The sequence below is a fragment of the Gadus morhua genome, unplaced genomic scaffold, assembly GCF_902167405.1.
Source record: "Gadus morhua unplaced genomic scaffold, gadMor3.0, whole genome shotgun sequence".
Taxonomy (NCBI): Eukaryota; Metazoa; Chordata; class Actinopteri; order Gadiformes; family Gadidae; genus Gadus; species Gadus morhua.
In genome coordinates this window covers 26,474-44,281 of record NW_021963959.1, presented here as the reverse complement: position 1 = coordinate 44,281, position 17,808 = coordinate 26,474, and the positions used below count along the sequence as shown (strand labels likewise).

Here is a 17,808-nt window from a genome sequence, read left to right as displayed (position 1 = left end):
AGCTAATGTTATATACCTATTTACTGGCAATATAAGATAGCCACACAGACTAGTAATATTACTGCGGGCCTTAATAAACAACATTCATTATAGTATGCCAGTTGGAGGTAGAAAGTCGAAATGGGAAACGCCTCATCCCTGACCTACGTGCGTTGGATTGACCAAGTCGGAAAAATGGATGGACGCTTAACTACAAGAATAGAAATAAATTATTATAATTATAGATTATGAAAATGGAAATGATAATTCTGAATGTAAAATTCGTCGACATGAAGTGAACCGACTATAAATTGCTGTAATTGTAAAAGAACCATTCAATAAGAATAAGTGCTATTAGTAGGAACAATGCTAGATGTGGTATCGGTATACACTCGGTTTTGGCCGATACTTAAGTTCAGGACTCGGAATCGGTATCGGGAAGAATTTTTTTCTCTATGATCCTTTCTAATTCGATTCCCATCTACTTGCCATTTAAGATAGCTACACCCACTAGCACAATCACTGGGTGCCTTAATAAACAACATTCATAATAGAACATAGACAGAAATTAACCATATACAATTATTTTTGGATCAACTCTTGGCTGACCTCCAACTAAACAGCAAGTGGAATCTCATTCTAATCTGGTCTACTCTTGCAAAATCAAGTCACAGAAAAAAAAGACTATAGGAACTTTTGGCCTGGGACACAATACACTTTTAGTATCATTAGAATTACTGATGGGAAACATACAATTCAGCATCTGTATCGGTCTGCACTGTTAAACATGCTTCATAGCATGATATCAATACCTCTCTTAAAGTTAAACACTGATACATCCAGAAGGTAGCATGCTACATGAATATGCTTGTTTGTTTGTCATCTTTTACAGAGGCCATTCCTCCAGGAAATATCCAAGTTTCTGATGTCAGCATTAGTACGGTGTCTCTTACCTGGGAAACACCGGCTGGTGATGTGGGGGGCTACGTTGTGACCTGTTTCTGTGATTCAGAGACACACGGAGAGAAGACAACAGATTCAGAAAGTGTGACATTCTACGATCTGAAGCCAGGGCTCAAGTATGACTTCCAAATTAAAACACAGCTGAAAGGCGGAGGACTCAGTGAGCCTGCTATTGCATCTGCCCACACTGGTGAGTTATGCTTATAAACTGCTAAATCCTTTTATACAAGTTTCATGCTACTATTTTTGCATATTGTTATCTGTCTCCTCCCTCTCCTTTAAGCTACTATTATATACCTATTTACTGGCAACATAAGCTAGCAACACAAACTGGTAGTATTACTGCGGGCGTTAATAATCAACATTCATAATAGTACGCAAGTTTTAGGTAGAAAATCGGAAGTTGAAATGCGTCATCTCCTACCTAAGTGCCTTCAAACTACCATTTCGGAGAAAGGATGGACACTTAACTACAAGAATGTGAATTAATTATAATAAATATAGACTTTAAAAATAAGAATTATGTTTCTGAAAGTAAAGTTTGTCAACATTAAGTGAACCGACTGTACATTAATTTCATTGTAAAATAACCTTTCAATAAGAACAAGTGCTATTAGTAGTAACAATACTAGATGTAGTATCGGCCGATACTTAAGTTCATGAATCAGAATTGGTATCGGGAAGAAAAAATTGCATCGGAACATCTCTGATTCTTTTTCTACCTTGCGGATATTTAAGATTAATAGACCCACTTGCACAATGACTAGGTACCTTAATAAACAACATTCATAATTATACGTAAACAGAAATTAACCATGAAAAAATAATTGTTGATCGATAGAGCTTCATCATGCTGGCATTAACATCATTACTCTTAGCTGGCCTCCAACTGAACAGCAAGTGGAATCTCATTATAAACTGGTCTACTCTTGCAAAATCAAGTCACAGACAAAACTTGACATCCGGAAACTTTGGCCTGGGACACAAAACACTTTAAGTATCATTAGATTACTGACGGAAAACATACAAACCAGCATCTGTATTTATCTGCACTGTTATACATACTTCATATCATGATATCAATCCCCATCTTAAAGTTAAACACATATACAACCAGAAGGTAGCATCCTAATTGAATATGCTTGTTTCTTTACATCTTTTACAGAGGCCATTCCTCCAGGAAATTTCAAAGTTTCTGATGTCAGCATTAGTACGGTGTCTCTTACCTGGGAAACATCGGCTGGTGAGGTGGGGGGCTACGTTGTGACCTGTTTCTGTGATTCAGAGACACACGGAGAGCAGACAACTGATTCAGAAAGTGTGACATTCTACGATCTGAAGCCAGGGCTCAAGTATGACTTTCAAATTAAAACACAGCTGAAAAGCGGAGGACTCAGCCAGCCTGCCTTGGCATCTGCCCACACAGGTGATTTGTGCTTAAAAGCGACTAAAAGCTTTTCATACAAGTTTCCTACCACTCTTTTTGCTCATTGTTATCTGACTCTCCCCTCTACTTTAAGCTACTATTATATACCTATTCACTGGCAACATACGATAGCTACACTGACTAGTGCTATTACTGCTGGCCTTAATAAACAACGTAATTCATAATAGTACGCAAGTTGGAGGTGGAAAGTCGGAAGGGGAAACGGGTCATCTCCGACCTACGTGCGTTGGAGCTACCAAGTCGGAAAAAAGATGGACACTTCACTACAAGAATATGATGAATTATTGTAATTATAGATTTTAAAATTGAAAATGATATTTCTGAAAGTAAAATTTGTTGACATTAAGTGAATTTAAGATAGCTGCACCCACTCCCACAATTACTAGGTGCAGGTTTTAATTTGAGCCAGATCCTGCCGGAACAAGATCCGGCACCTCTTAATTGTGGCCTCCCTGTGTTCCGGTACTTATTTGTGCAGATCCGGTACCTCTCGTGAAAAAAATAAATAATAATAATAAATAAATAATAATATGCACTGACTAGGTGCCTTAATAAAAAACATTCATAATTATACATAAACAGAAATTAACCATATAAAATTACTTATGGATAAATAGAGGTTCATCATTCTGGCACTAACATCATTACATTTGGCTGGCCTCCAACTGAACAGCAAGTGGAATCTCATTATAATCTGGTCTACTCTTGCAAAATCAAGTCTCAGACAAAAGTAGACTTCTGGAACCTTTGGCCTGGGACACAATACACTTTTAATATCATTAGAATTACGGACAGAAAACATGCAAATCAGCATCTGTATTGGCCTGCAATGTTAAACATGCTTCATAGCATGATATCAAGCCCCCTCTTAAGGTTAAACACTGATACAACCAGAAGGTAGCATGCTACATGAATATGCTTGTTTGTTTGTCATCTTTTACAGAGGCCATTCCTCCAGGAAATGTCCAAGTTTCCGATGTCAGCATTAGTACGGTGTCTCTTACCTGGGAAACACCGGCTGGTGAGGTGGGGGGCTACGTTGTGACCTGTTTCTGTGATTCAGAGACACATGGAGAGAGGACAACAGATTCAGAAAGTGTGACATTCTACGATCTGAAGCCAGGGCTCAAGTATGACTTCCAAATTAAAACACAGCTGAAAAGCGGAGGACTCAGCCAGCCTGCCTTGGCATCTGCCCACACAGGTGAGTTAGGCTTATAAGCTTCTAAAACCTTTTCATACAAGTTTCATGCTACTCTTTTTGCTAATTTTTAACTGACTCTTCCCTCTACTTTAAGCTACTATTATATGCCTATTTACTGGCAACATAAGATAGCTAAACACACAGGTAGTATTACTGCAGGCATTAATAAACAACATTCATAATAGTACGCAAGTTGGAGGTGGAAAGTCCGAAGGGGAATGTGCGTTTAAGCTACCATGTCGGAAAAAGGATGGACACTTAAGTACAAGAATATGAATGAATTATTATAATTATAGATTCTAAAAATAAAATTATGTTTCTGAAAGTAAATTTTGTGTCGACATTAGGTGAACCGACTATATGTTGCTGTCATCATTAAAGAACCATTCAATAAGTACAAGTGCTATTAGTAGTAACAATGCTAGATGTGGTATAGGTATACACTCCGTATGGGCCGATACTTAGGTTCAGGAATTGGATACGGTATCGGGAAGAAGAAAATTTTATCGGACAGAGTAATAAAACGTACCTTGCTCACGGAGCAAGGTACGTTTTATTACTCTGTTTTCTGGGAACAATTGACGCAAGCAGAAACCAGAAAACAAGCCGTTTTTTCGTTTTTTCGTTTTGACAAGAAAACGAAAATCAATATTTCAGTTCGTTTATTCGTTTTTTGGTTCTTACTGAGAGAAACGAATTTACCACTCAATATCTGGTTTCCGCCGGTGGGCGGGTCGTCTTATTGGCTAGCGTGCTTCATTGCCCTGTGCTCTTCATAATAAAAGTTCTTCCGTTTGATAATGTCGACAAAAATATTACTTTATTATAGACACTAGCAGACACAGAGGACCACACCACCCACAGTCAAGACTGACACGGCTTCAAATAACAATAATAGTGTTCATAATCATTTGACAATGAGAACTTATGAAGTTATGATGACTTCAGTGCAGTTTATGTTTAGCCACAGTTAATACATGCAGAATAGACCTGAGGGCTTTACTACGACATCATTGTCCGGCTCTGAACTATGCGCTCTGTACGCGTTCACATCAAAGGAGCTGCGATCGCGGGCTGCTGATTTCCTCACAGCCTGAGAGCTATGAGGAATACAAGTGATTACAACACATTTCTTACAGCTGCACATTGCGCAGGGCTCTCCGTGAGACGCACGCAATTCAACCCATGGACACGCTCACACATCCACACAACTTGCGCCGCTATTTGACAGTGGAAGGGTAGGAATCAAATGCGTCCGGGTGAAATTTCAAAATCGTCCGGGATTTTAATAAAGCCTCAATACATGTTGACATTTAATTTGCGTTGCGTTCCTCTGGGTCTGTCACGAACTAGTTGGGCTACGCCCTCCCCTACTCAGTTCTGTTCGCTTTGCATTGGTGGAAGTGAGTAGGGGGAGTGGTTAAGTAAAGCCTTCAGATTGGACGGTTTGACTTTAGAGTTACCGTCATGTTTTGTATTATATTTTTTTACCATCATTGTTTTATAGGGACAAACATTAACACATTTCTCCTGCAGGGGATTGATAAAGTTCTATCTATGTAACAGAAGGGAACACTTACTCATACTGCATCAAATATTCATACTCATACTTTGCACACTTTACCACAGCATTGGCCTACTGAATGCCACAGACATATTTTTAAGCATTGGACTGAATGCCGCGTAAATATAATATATGTTTTGCACGTTTGCAACGTTTAAAAGTTCAGGGAAAGTATGCCTCTACTGGTGTTGCTTAGGCCAATATCCTTTTGAGGCAGTGTTGTTTCTGAATATTAGTGTTAAGGGCCAATAATGCCTACTATCATACATTAGTCACCATGTTTGTGAACAAATTTGCATGCAGTTACATATTAATATATCCCCCCCCCCCCCGACAAAATCTCACTCTGAACTCAGTTCAAAAATGGAGAGCCCTGCATTGCGCATCTGTTGACCTTTATCCATTTACAGTAAACAGATAATTTTTTCTTGCTGGAAGATATTTTATATTGTTTTCATATTATTATTTACTGACAGTGATTACAGAATGCGAGTTGTGTTATATTGAAAACGTACCTTGCTCATGGAGCAAGGTACGTTTTATTACTCTGTTTTCTGGGAATAATTGACGCAAGCAGAAACCAGAAAACAAGCCGTTTTTTCGTTTTTTCGTTTTGACAAGAAAACGAAAATCAAAATTTCAGTTCGTTTATTAGTTTTTTTTTATTCTTACTGAGCGAAACGAATATACCACTCAATATCTGGTTTCCGCCGGTGGGCGGGTCCTCTTATTGGCTAGCGTGCTTCGTTGCCCTGTGCTCTTCATAATAAAAGTTCTTCCGTTATATAATGTCGACAAAAAAATTACTGTATTATAGACACGGAGGACCACACCACCCACAGTCAAGACTGACACGGCTTCAAATAACAATAATGGTATTCATAATCATTTGAAAATGAGAACTTATGAAGTTATGATGTCTTCAGTGCAGTTGATGTTTAGCCACAGTTAATACATGCAGAGTAGACCTGAGGGCTTTACTACGACATCATTGTCCGGCTCGGAACTATGCGCTCTGTGCGCGTTCACATCAAAGGAGCTGCGTTCGCGGGCTGCTGATTTCCTCACAGCCTGAGAGCTATGAGGAATACAAGTGATTACAACACATTTCTAGCTGAACATTGCGCAGGGCTCTCCGTGAGACACACGCAATTCAACCCATCCACACGCTCACACGCCACACTTCGTATTTCTCACGCAGAGAAATTACCAGGATAGCGTCCACCAATTCGGGCCGCTATTTAACAGTGGAAGGGTAGGAATCAAATGCGTCCGGGTGAAATTTCAAAATCGTCCGGGAATTTATTAAAGCCTCAATACATGTTCACATTTAATTTGCGTTGCGTTCCTCTGGGTCTGTCACAAACTAGTTGGGCTATGCCCTCCCCTACTCAGTTCTGTTCGCTTTGCATTGGTGGAAGTGAGTAGGGGGAGTGGTTAAGTAAAGCCTTCAGATTGGACGGTTTGACTTTAGAGTTACCGTCATGTTTTGTGTTGTTTTTTTTTTACCATTATTGTTTTATAGGGACAAACATTAACACATTTCTCCTGCAGGGGATTGATAAAGTTCTATCTATGTAACAGAAGGAAACACTTACTCATACTCCATCAAATATTCATACTCATACTTTGCACACTTTACCACAGCATTGGCCCTACTGAATGCCACAGATATATTTTTAAGCATTGGACTGAATGCCACATAAATATAATATATGTTTTGCACGTTTGCAACGTTTAAAAGGTCAGGAAAAGTCAACCCAGTCTCACCAATATGCGTACAGATCGCAGGGTTTGACACTTTCAAAATGCGTGCAGTTCATAGGCCAAATGACCATTTTGCGTGCATATGATACGCAAAACCCAGCATTAACTACTGTGGAGGGCGGATGCGTCCATTTCGCGTGCATATGATACGCAAAACCCAGCATTAACTGAATGGGAAATGCAATATTTTAGGACAGATTCACCATTAAACGTGTTTCTAATTACATTTCTAGCGAGAAATGTACTTTTTCCTTGAATAATCTTCAGTCAGTGAATGTGTATGATCTTTATTGATCTTTATTATCTGAATGGGAAATGCAATATTTTAGGACAGATTCACCATTAAACGTGTTTCTAATTACATTTCTAGCGAGAAATATACTTTTTACTTGCATAATCTTCAGTCAGTGATTGTGTCTGATCTTTTGTTTTATAGTTATAAGGAAGATTTTATCGGCTCGCGCGCATGTTTCAACGACGTCAGGTTGCTAGGGACGCTGCTTTCGCTAAACCAGCAGCTCACGTGTTTCCTGCGTTTGTGTTATTAAACCGTTACTTTATGTAACTTTTAATGATATTGTCATAACCACAGGCGAGGTAGTGAGCGTAGTAAGCTTGATAGCAGGTTTATTGGATTCCACAATCGGACAGGCAGGCACAGCTCCACCGGAAAACTACAACAACCAAAACTCCCGCCCGGAAGGAAACCCCCGGAACCCCCTCTCAGAAGGCCCGCCCCTTCCTCCCGAACCCTAGAATCAGTTAGAATCACGTTTTTCTGAGAGCCAGCCCAGTCGCCAAAAGCATACGTTGACAGTGTGCGTTTTAGTGAACACTGGATTACGTCGCATTTCAAAATAAAATAGCGTGTTAAGCACACACGCACACACGCACACACGCACACACACACACACACACACACACACACACACACACACACACACACACACACACACACACACACAATGCATTTCGCTGCTAAAACAACAACTTGGGCTGCTTCTGGGTGGATTTTGAACGGGATGTGGGCAGGACATCCTGCCCACATCCCGTTCAAAATGTTGAACGATGTTGATTTAACGAGGCAGGGTTATTTGAAACAATTTATTAAATAAATATTTGCGAGAGATCATTCCATCTCCTGAGTTTGCTTCCTAATTATGTCTAGTGTACACCCCTACTGTCCACAAGTAGGCCTACCCCCCCCCCCCCTTCCCCATATGGATTTGGATCATTGTTGCCACGTCCCAGTGGTGGTGGTATCATATATATGAAAGAGGCAGTGGTGTAGTCTACGTGATACGCAGGTATACGCCGTATACCCACTAGGAACGCACCAGGATTTGCGTATACCCACTTAAAAATGTGCACGGATACGTATCAATCGTCTTGTGACAGATCTTTCACTTCTGTGTTTATTTTTCGGAAATATCGGTTGGGTATAACTGCAATAAAATACTTTAAGCAGGGGAAGTTATCTCCTACATTCACCATTCATAAAATTCCCGCTGCGCGCTCGCGCTCTGCCCTTTCTCTGTTACGAAGCGCGAAGCTGCCCCTGCATCTCTGCACGTTAGTTGGCGGGCCGAGCCCCTCCTTCTCGCGTGTGTGTGTGTGTGTGTGTGTGTGTGTGTGTGTGTGTGTGTGTGTGTGTGTGTGTGTGTGTGTGTGTGTGTGTGTGTGTGTGTGTGTGTGTGTGTGTGTGTGTGTGTGTGTTCCTGTTTTACTATCCTTATTGGGCCCTCGTCCAGTAAAATCACCTTCCATATTAGGACCTATGGACAAGTTAGGACCGAAATGGTGGTCCCGATAAGGATAACCACTGCAACAGATAGAGAATGTCATTTTAACATGCCTGGTGGTGAAATTTGGTTTCACCACCATTGTGTGTGTGTCCAGTCCTCCCATATTAATGTGTAAACCACATAATAAGTAGTCAACAGAAGACAATGTTTTAATCCCACTTTATATCTCCTTGTTACTTTTAGATGAGAACCCCTGGCCAGCCTTTCAGACTGGGTGTCAGGCTAGGGAATTTAAAAGCAGGCATCCTTGGTTAGAGTGGAGGGAAAACAAGTTAGGTAAATGTCAGCCAACATACAGTTGGTATACACAATTGAAATTCATAATGTTAATCACTATGCAGATGAGAGTATAGCTAATTCATGGTCATTTTTAAGGTGCAGTAATTTTACACTTTTACACAATTCAATTACTGTAGGGTATGTTAGATAACAACAGTAAGAGCTCAAATTAGAGCAATTGAAAGAGTGAAACATCAGTCTCCTGTCATCTCCTTCTCATGCACTGGTTAGCCATTGATGTAAACAGTTCAATAAATTATTTTGAGTAGATTTTGTCCTTGTTTAGCATGTGCTATTGCTACTATAGATATACAAAGGACAACTTGTCATTTTTGTGTTCTATTTGTTCATACTGTTATTAAAACTGATAAACCTACTCAGCTTTCCATGATTGTTGATAATCGTTATACTCTTAAATCAGCGGGTTGTAGACCCCTGCGTTGGTGAGTGTGGTGCGACACCCCATAAGCGCCACACACGTACACGTACCGGTGGGACGGGTTTGTACGAGGCTGGGAGGGAATCATCACAGTATACCCACTACAATAAAATAGACTACACCACTGGAAAGAGGGCATTCAATTATGATCAATTAGGAGGCCAAATCCCTAAAGGAAGTGATGCAATAGGTGACAACATTTAAGCAAGCTGTACCTTGGCGTCTCTTATATATCAAAGGGGGTCTCAAAGGACGCATAGACGCTTTAACCTGTGGCTCCAGCCATACAGGAAATGACTCAGCAAGTGCTCCATCTCGTTGCACCTCAACCAGCGGCTCGCTCGCTCGCTGAAGTTCTTCCCAGACCTACACCCTAGCCATCCAACATGCATATCTGAGAATCAGGCCTCTCTTTAACAATAACAAAAAGTTATGAGAGAAATACCCGACATAATTGGGAAGCAAACTCAGGAGATTGAATGACCTCTCGCAAATATTTATTTAATAAATTGTTTCAAATAACCCTGCCTCTTTAAATCAACATCGTTCAACATTTTGAACGGGATGTGGGCAGGACGTTTTTTGCAGGCAGGACCTGGCAACCCTGCGTCCTGCCCACATCTCGTTCAAAATCCACCCAGAAGCAGCCCAAGTTGTTGTTTTAGCAGCGAAATGCATTGTGTGTGTGTGTGTGTGTGTGTGTGTGTGTGTGTGTGTGTGTGTGTGTGTGTGTGTGTGTGTGTGTGTGTGTGTGTGTGTGTGTGTGTGTGTGTGTGTGTGTGCTTAACACGCTATTTTATGTTGAAATGCGACGTAATCCAGTGTTCACTAAAACGTACACTGTCAACGTATGCTTTTGGCGACTGGGCTGGCTCACTGAAAAACGTGTTTCTAACAAGATGATATTGTAGCATCACAGGGTTCGGGAGGAGGGGGCGGGCCTTCTGAGAGGGGGTTCCGGGGGTTTCCTTCCGGGCGGGAGTTTTGGTTGTTGTAGTTTTCCGGTGGAGCTGTGCCTGCCTGTCCGATTGTGGAATCCAATAAACCTGCTATCAAGCTTACTTCGCTCACTACCTCGCCTGTGGTTATGACAATGTCATTAAAAGTTACATAAAGTAACGGTTTAATAACACAAACGCAGAAAACACGTGAGCTGCTGGTTTAGCGAAAGCAGCGTCCCTAGCAACCTGACGTTGTTGAAACATGCGAGCGAGCCGATAAAATCTTCCTTATAACTATAAAACTAAAGATCAGACACAATCCCTGACTGAAGATTATTCAAGGAAAAAGTACATTTCTTGCTAGAAATGTCATTAGAAACACGTTTAATGGTGTCTGTTTTAGGAATCTGTCCTAAAATATTGCATTTCCCATTCAGTTAATGCTGGGTTTTGCGTATCATATGCACGCGAAATGGACGCATCCGCCCTCCACAGTAGTTAATGCTGGGTTTTGCGTAACATATGCACGCGAAATGGTCATTTGGCGTATGTAGGCCTACTGCACGCATTTTGAAAGTGTCAAACCGTGCGATCTGTACGCATATTGGTGAGACTGTGCGCATCTGTTGACCTTTATCCATTTACAGAAAAAAACAAAAGCAAAGAGATTTTGCAGCAGTAGCACACTTTTACTTAAACAGAGTGGGATAGGTATCAGGTTAACAAAACATCTAAGAACATCTAAGCTGTCTAACACATTACCAACGCAACATTGAAACATCGTAAAACATCACAAAAAAAAACAGCTGGAATACAAAGAGTTTGCTTTGTATTCCAGCTGGCCTGTTATGAGCAAATTTATATACTCTACTATGCATCCATTCCAAAACATGTTCCAAGTAGGCTATAGGACAACGCATAATGCATCCTGGAAAGAGTGAAGCTTGCCTGCTCACACGTTAAAATGACTGTCACAACTGCCGAGCAAAGAGGAAAACCATTTGTACATAGTGTAGGCTACAGTAGCCTATTCGATATTGAATGAAGTAGGTTACTTTACACTCCCTGTCACTGTACAGAGGAGACAATATGAGTTGCTTGTACAGCACCTTAAAAAACTCACTGTAGCCTATATTCATAGCCACACCCAGCCTCGCTTTCAATATAACACGCACTCGCATTCTGTAAACACCATCAGTAAATAATAATATGAAAACATTATAAAATATCTTTCAACAAGAAAAAATAATTTGTTTACTGTAAATGGATAAAGGTCAACAAATGCGCCATTTTCAGCGGTCAGAAATGTGTTGTGATCACTTGTATTCCTCATAGCTCTCAGGCTGTGAGGAAATCAGCAGCCCACGATCGCAGCTCCTTTGATGTGAACGCGCACAGAGCGCAGAGTTCAGAGCCGGACAATGATGTCGTAGTAAAGCCCTCAGGTCTACTCTGCATGCATTAACTGTGGCTAAACATCAACTGCACTGAAGTCATCATAACTTCAGAAGTTCTAATTTTCAAATGATTATGAATGCTATTATTGTTATTTGAAGCCGTGTCAGTCTTGACTGTGGGTGGTTTGGTCCTCTGTGTCTGCTAGTGTCTATAATACAGCAATATTTTTGTCGACATTATCAAACGGAAGAACTTTTATTTTGAAGAGCACAGGGCAACGAAGCACGCTAGCCAATAAGAGGACCCGCCCACCGGCGGAAACCAGATATTGAGTGGTAAATTCGTTTTGTTAAGAAGAACCAAAAAACGAATAAACAAACTTACATTTTGATTTTCTTTTTTTTGGACAAAACGAAAAAACGAAAAAACGGCTGGTTTTTGGTTTCTGCTTATGTCAATTATTCCCAGAAAACAGAGTAATAAAACGTACCTTGCTCGAAACCAGCCCATCTGCAGCGGCACCAGATCACCAAACAAGAGGGAAATGTAGGTAAGACCGAGGACTTTTTCAAACGAAAAATGTCTGAATTTAGGTCGTCAGCCTACACTAAAGAAAGCAGCCAATGTGTCAAGCAAAGCATGTGAGGCCTCCTATGCAGTGTCATTACTTGTGGCTAAGTAAAAGAAAACACATTAAATTGCCGAAGATCTGATTCTCCCTGCCGCTATACTTTTGGTTGAAACTATGCTGGACAAGAAAGCAGTAGATGCGCTGAAAACCGTTCCATTATCAAACAACACAGTCTGTTGTCAGATCGATGATATGGCCACTTATACAGTATTGTTGAGCAGGTGATCAATAAAATGAACAGAGCAGGTCAGTTCGCTTTGCAGTTAGATGAAATGCCGGTTGTGAGTGGGGAGGCTCAGCTCTTGGCCTTTGTGCCCTATAAAGAAGAGTCTGACATACAGGAGCATATTCTGTTTCGCAAGAAGCTGACGGAAGGGACAACCGGCGAAGAAATATTTCAGCTGATTGACAGCTTTTTTAAAGATAACAATCTGGAATGGAAGTCATGCAGTCACATCTGTACTGATGGCGCGGCTGCAATGACAGGGAAAATGCGTTGGCTGCATTGGCTTGTCATGATGCTGAACCCCGAAATCAAGTGGAATCACTATTATCCACAGGGAGGCTCTCGCAAGCAAAAGGATGAGCCATCAGTTAAGTGCTGTTATGGATGACGCAGTTAAGGTGATTAATTACATTCAGTCCAGGCCTATGAATCAGCAATTGTTTCAGAGTCTTTGTCAAGACAGCGGGGCAGAGCACGATCAGCTGCTGCTTCACACGGACGTTCGCTGAATGTCTCGCGGCAAAACCCTACGGAGGCTTTTCGAACTTCGCGCCAAGGTGTCTGCTTTCTTGAAAGAGCACTTGAACGCTCTTGCGGTTGTTTTTGAGAACACAGGCTGCATATCTTGCCGATGTCTTCTCCAAGCTGAATGAACTCAACCTGTCACTTCAAGGCAAGGACGCACACATACTTAACATGTATGACAAAGTGAATGGATTCATGCATAAAGTCACCTTATGGGAGAAAAATGTGAGAATGGAGATGTGAGCTGTTTTCCACTCGTTGTTACCCATCTTGCCACCACTGATGCTGAAAAAAATCCTTTAGTCAAAATCATGAGAACACATCTCTCCAAACTCAAAACTGACTTTAACCAGTACTTCCATGACATCAGGAAAACTGCAGGAAAACCTGGTGGATTTGTCCTTTTGTCCTCGTGTGCAAAAGATGGCACATGCTGAAATGTCACTGACTGAGTTTTGGTGTGAAGTTGAAAAGGAATATCCTGAGCTGGGGAAATGTGCATTAAATTAACTATTGCCTTTTGGATCAACTTACATGTGTGAAGTGACCTTCTCATCCCTGACTCACATCAAAACCAAGCAGAGAAACTGACTGAATGTGGAGAGCAGCTTGGTGGCGGCTGTTGCCACACTGTCTTTCAAAGCTTTTGAAAGACAAGCAAGCGCAAATGTCTCATTAAACTGAATTAAAGGTATTTTTTTTCACTCACAATAATTGTATTTGGTATTATTTAAATGAGCAGTTGGATTAGATATAAAGACAAAGGGTTAAATATAAGTACACATCAAGGCGAATAATCCACATGAGAGAGGGGGTACTTTTAACATGGAAACCAGCTCAAGGGGTACACTGGTCAAAGAAGGTTGGGAACCACTGAATTAGGAGGCCGAAGCCCTAAAGGAAGTGATGCAACAGGTGACGAGGACATTAACTATAGTTAATATAGCTATAGTCCTGGGGTCTCTTTTATATAGAAAGGGGTCTCAAAGTACGCATATCACTATCAACTTGTGGTCTACAGCCCTGAAGGAAAGGCTCACACAGCATCATCAAATGCTCGATTGAAACGCATTGGCAACAAGCCGTTGCAAGAAATTAATCTAAATTAGTTGACAAGTGATAGAAACGTGTCTATTAGACCTTCAACCAGGCTGCATCTTGGGATTACTCTGTGAATATTGTGGGAAAAAGCCGCCCCTAACCCGAATCCCCGGACAACCCCCCTCTCGGGGTCCGAACGGGCCAAGATTCGGTGTGGGGGTCCCAGTTAGGCCCTAGAATAAGGTATTCAAATTTCAGGGCGGTAGGACCTTCCTATCTCAGAAACTGTCTTTCCACCACATTCTGAATCACTAGGTCTTGCAGGCAACCATTCTGAGAGGCTTTGTCCAAATAACATTCCATTTGGGAAAACTTTTTTTCCCTAGGGGCTAGAACTCCAGGACCCCGAGAAATGTGCATATACATTTTGGCATCTCTAGCTATCTCGAAAAGGCGGGAAAAAGGGCATGACCTCCAACAGTAGAGTAAATATACATTAGACAGAGGTTGGTTTCTAGTCCCCATTTTTTGTGGGATGGAGGTGTACATTTGTGGCTTAAGGTGTGTAGACACAGCTGGCCTGTGGCCAAGTTTTCGAAGTTTGGGGTCAAAAGGAGCCGGCACCACGCCGCTTATGAGATAACAAAAAGTTAATATGCATTTCTCTCATAACTTTTCGTCATTATTAAAAAGAGGCCTGATTCTCAGATATGCATGTTGGATGGCTAGGGTGTAGGTCTGGGAAGAACTTCAGGCCAAAATCTTGCAAGCGAGCCGCTGGGTGAGGTGCAACCAGATGGAGCACTTGCTGAGTCATTTCCTGTTGGGCTGGAGCCACAAGTTGATGCGTATGCATCCTTTGAGACTCCCTTTGATAAAGAGAGAGACCCCAGGTCTATTACTTACTCGTAAATCTCCTCGACTCAGTCACCTAGGGGATGCAGACACTGTCCAGGAACTGTTGGAACAGCGGCCCCATTCACTAGCTTGAGTTTATAGGGCCCTATCTTGCATCCGGCGCAAGGGACTTAGTCACTGGCGCATGTGTCGTTGCTAGTTTACAACTGGCGCAGAGCGTTCTTTTCCCACCACCGCCACTCGCCGGTAAATTAGGGATTGATCATGCGCCCCAAGGGGCGGTTCGGCGGAAGGAGGAGGCGTGTTCTGGCGCAAACAGTATTTTGCCGTTTCTGAATACCATTGCGCTACTGACCAGGAAATACCTGGTTTAAAGTCAGTTGCGCGTTGTTCAGATGCTATTTTAAGGGCGCATGCATACATGCGCATGCGATGCATACGGATTGCTTGTGCACCTCGCGCATACACTTTGCTTCTCCCATCTACCTAGCCGCACATTCTTGGTAAATTATTTGGGAAAGAACAGCTGATGCAGCGGTAATAAGTTGTACTTTTAAATCAATGCATCTGCAAACACCGTACAGCAAACACATATTTTCTTGACAGAGACATCGTGTAGGCCTACATGCCCATAACTTTTAGGATTGATGAGTATTTGATTGTGAAAAACATTGTTTTACCCCGAGTGAGTGTTAAAAAGAATGAATGAATGCGGGCGCGCGTGTGTGCTCTGTTTAAACACACGCAAACTAAACACGTAACGCATAATACAATCAATGGCAATGTCTATTACCGCGGGGACACATGCATATTAGGATAGCATACAATACTGATAAGAAACAATGTTTATAATGTATTGCGTATATCATTAAATAGAACCACAGTTACCGCATATCATATGTTCTATCATATACGTTTTCTTTGCCGAAATTTATTTGAGGACTCAGTATTTCTGAAGTTGTGGAAGAAAACCCCTTATTCCATGTGTGAATTAGCCCATATTATTTGGCAATAAACTGAGCCATCTGCAGTTTGAAATTCATGTGCATCTGTCTCATCGGAGACTGCAGACGCGCTGTCAAAATATCAACTCGTCCGATTCAAATGCGCTCATGGCTCTTAAAGGGGATGGGAGCTGGCACTCTCATTGGTTTGTTGGACGTTACGCCCAAACGGGTACACACCTACGGGTAACTAGGCTGCTTCAGACCAACCCTTTTGACACTTGCGCCGCGACGCAAGTGTCATTTATCCGCCTGTAAAATAGCGATAGCGCCGTAGAACCGCCCACAAAGCTACTTGCGCTTTGCGCTTCCCACTTGCGTTTCAGACCGTTAAAATAGGGCCCATAACGTCGCTCGCCGCCATAAAACCAAGCGGACATCATCATAAGTCACAAGCCATCAAGGCCACACAGCATGACTGAACCGAGAATCCGTGCTGCTGTCGTCAGGGAAGGCACAGAGGAGGAGAGAGCAGAGACTGCTGCAGCATTCCCAGCAGAGAGCCTCCTGACGCCAACTACAACAGGTACCACACACAGCATAAACAAAGAGGCCGTAAAGACATTACATGGGAGGAGAGTCGCTGACATATCTGTTCAGGCCTGGGTCACATGAAGAGTGACTGCCCCTCACCAAGGAAAATGACCAAAGCCCCAGCTTCAACCACCTACCTTGGAAGCTCAGAGCCTGCCTTGCTTCACTGTAAAACCCAAGGTCAAGAGATGAGCATTCACATGCTTGTCTATGAGCTGTAAGTGTGTGCTTTTTTGGACATTGGGGCAGGGAAGAGTGTGTTTCCTTTGTGCCAGTACAACGCTATTCACCCAGATGTCTGACCACCACCACACGCATCAACTACAAAGACTCTAATTTGTGTCGGGCCTGGTGACATACCTGTACTCAGGGTGGCTCACATTCCTGTTCAGATCAACAACATCCAGGTGAGCCTGCATTTCCTCGTTGCTGACATAGCTGGGATGGAGAATCTCCAAGGCCACCCATTCCTGGCCCAAGGCCAAGCACACCTTGACTTTGGAAACCAAAGCATTGAACTGTTCGATGAAGGGCCTAATCTCCCCGGTTCCTTTGTTCCTGACTGCAAACCCAACTCGGGTTTCAATACCGGTTCCACCGGTTCCCACTGAGTGTGGTTGCTAAGACACGGTGGATAGTTATATAAGGTAATGCCTTAATAGTTTTTAATACATGTTAATTCATTTACGTATTTAAGTTATGTATTCATTCAACATTATGTATTCCTAGCCTTTATCCTACCGAAATTACTATATAGCAAGGCTGTATCATATACCGTTTATTGTAATGTTCTCATTGAGAGTGGAGGCAATTTCTACTCCAAGGTTTATTCAACCAATAAATTGTAATCAATTCCGAACGGTTGAAATAGAAACGGTACCTCCAAACAGTTGGTATAGTTGGTTACTCCATGGTAACTAACGTAATGGTTTCTCACTCCAGCCACTGGAGGAGGAGAAGAAGAAGAGAGGACGGGGAAATAAATCTTTGGCAGGGAGCTGTCACCTAGGGGAACAGGGGAGAGAGCGGGGCGTGAGGAGGAAGGATGGGGAGGCAATAACGGCTCATGTGGGGAAGAGCCCCCTCTGTAAGGAGCTAGTCTGTCTCTATGTAGCACCCCCTTCTTTCCCCGGGGAGGCAGCTGCACCCTGTAAACCACCTTTCACAACCTCTCCAGTACTCTGCAGGGACCCACCCACTGAC

The 17,808-nt window shown here is 42.2% G+C and overlaps 1 protein-coding gene across 1 annotated transcript in view; it reads left to right on the top strand.

The window, feature by feature from the left end:
* Positions 1-843: 843 nt before the first annotated feature.
* Positions 844-17,808, top strand: part of LOC115538244 (fibronectin-like) — a gene marked incomplete at its 3' end in the record, with an annotated part of 43,432 nt that continues 26,467 nt past the window's right edge. The window contains exons 1-3 of the mRNA XM_030349912.1: positions 844-1,132; positions 2,108-2,368; positions 3,333-3,593. Of these exons, the coding sequence (XP_030205772.1) occupies positions 844-1,132; positions 2,108-2,368; positions 3,333-3,593 (811 nt within the window). The remainder of the gene's footprint in view (positions 1,133-2,107; positions 2,369-3,332; positions 3,594-17,808) is intronic.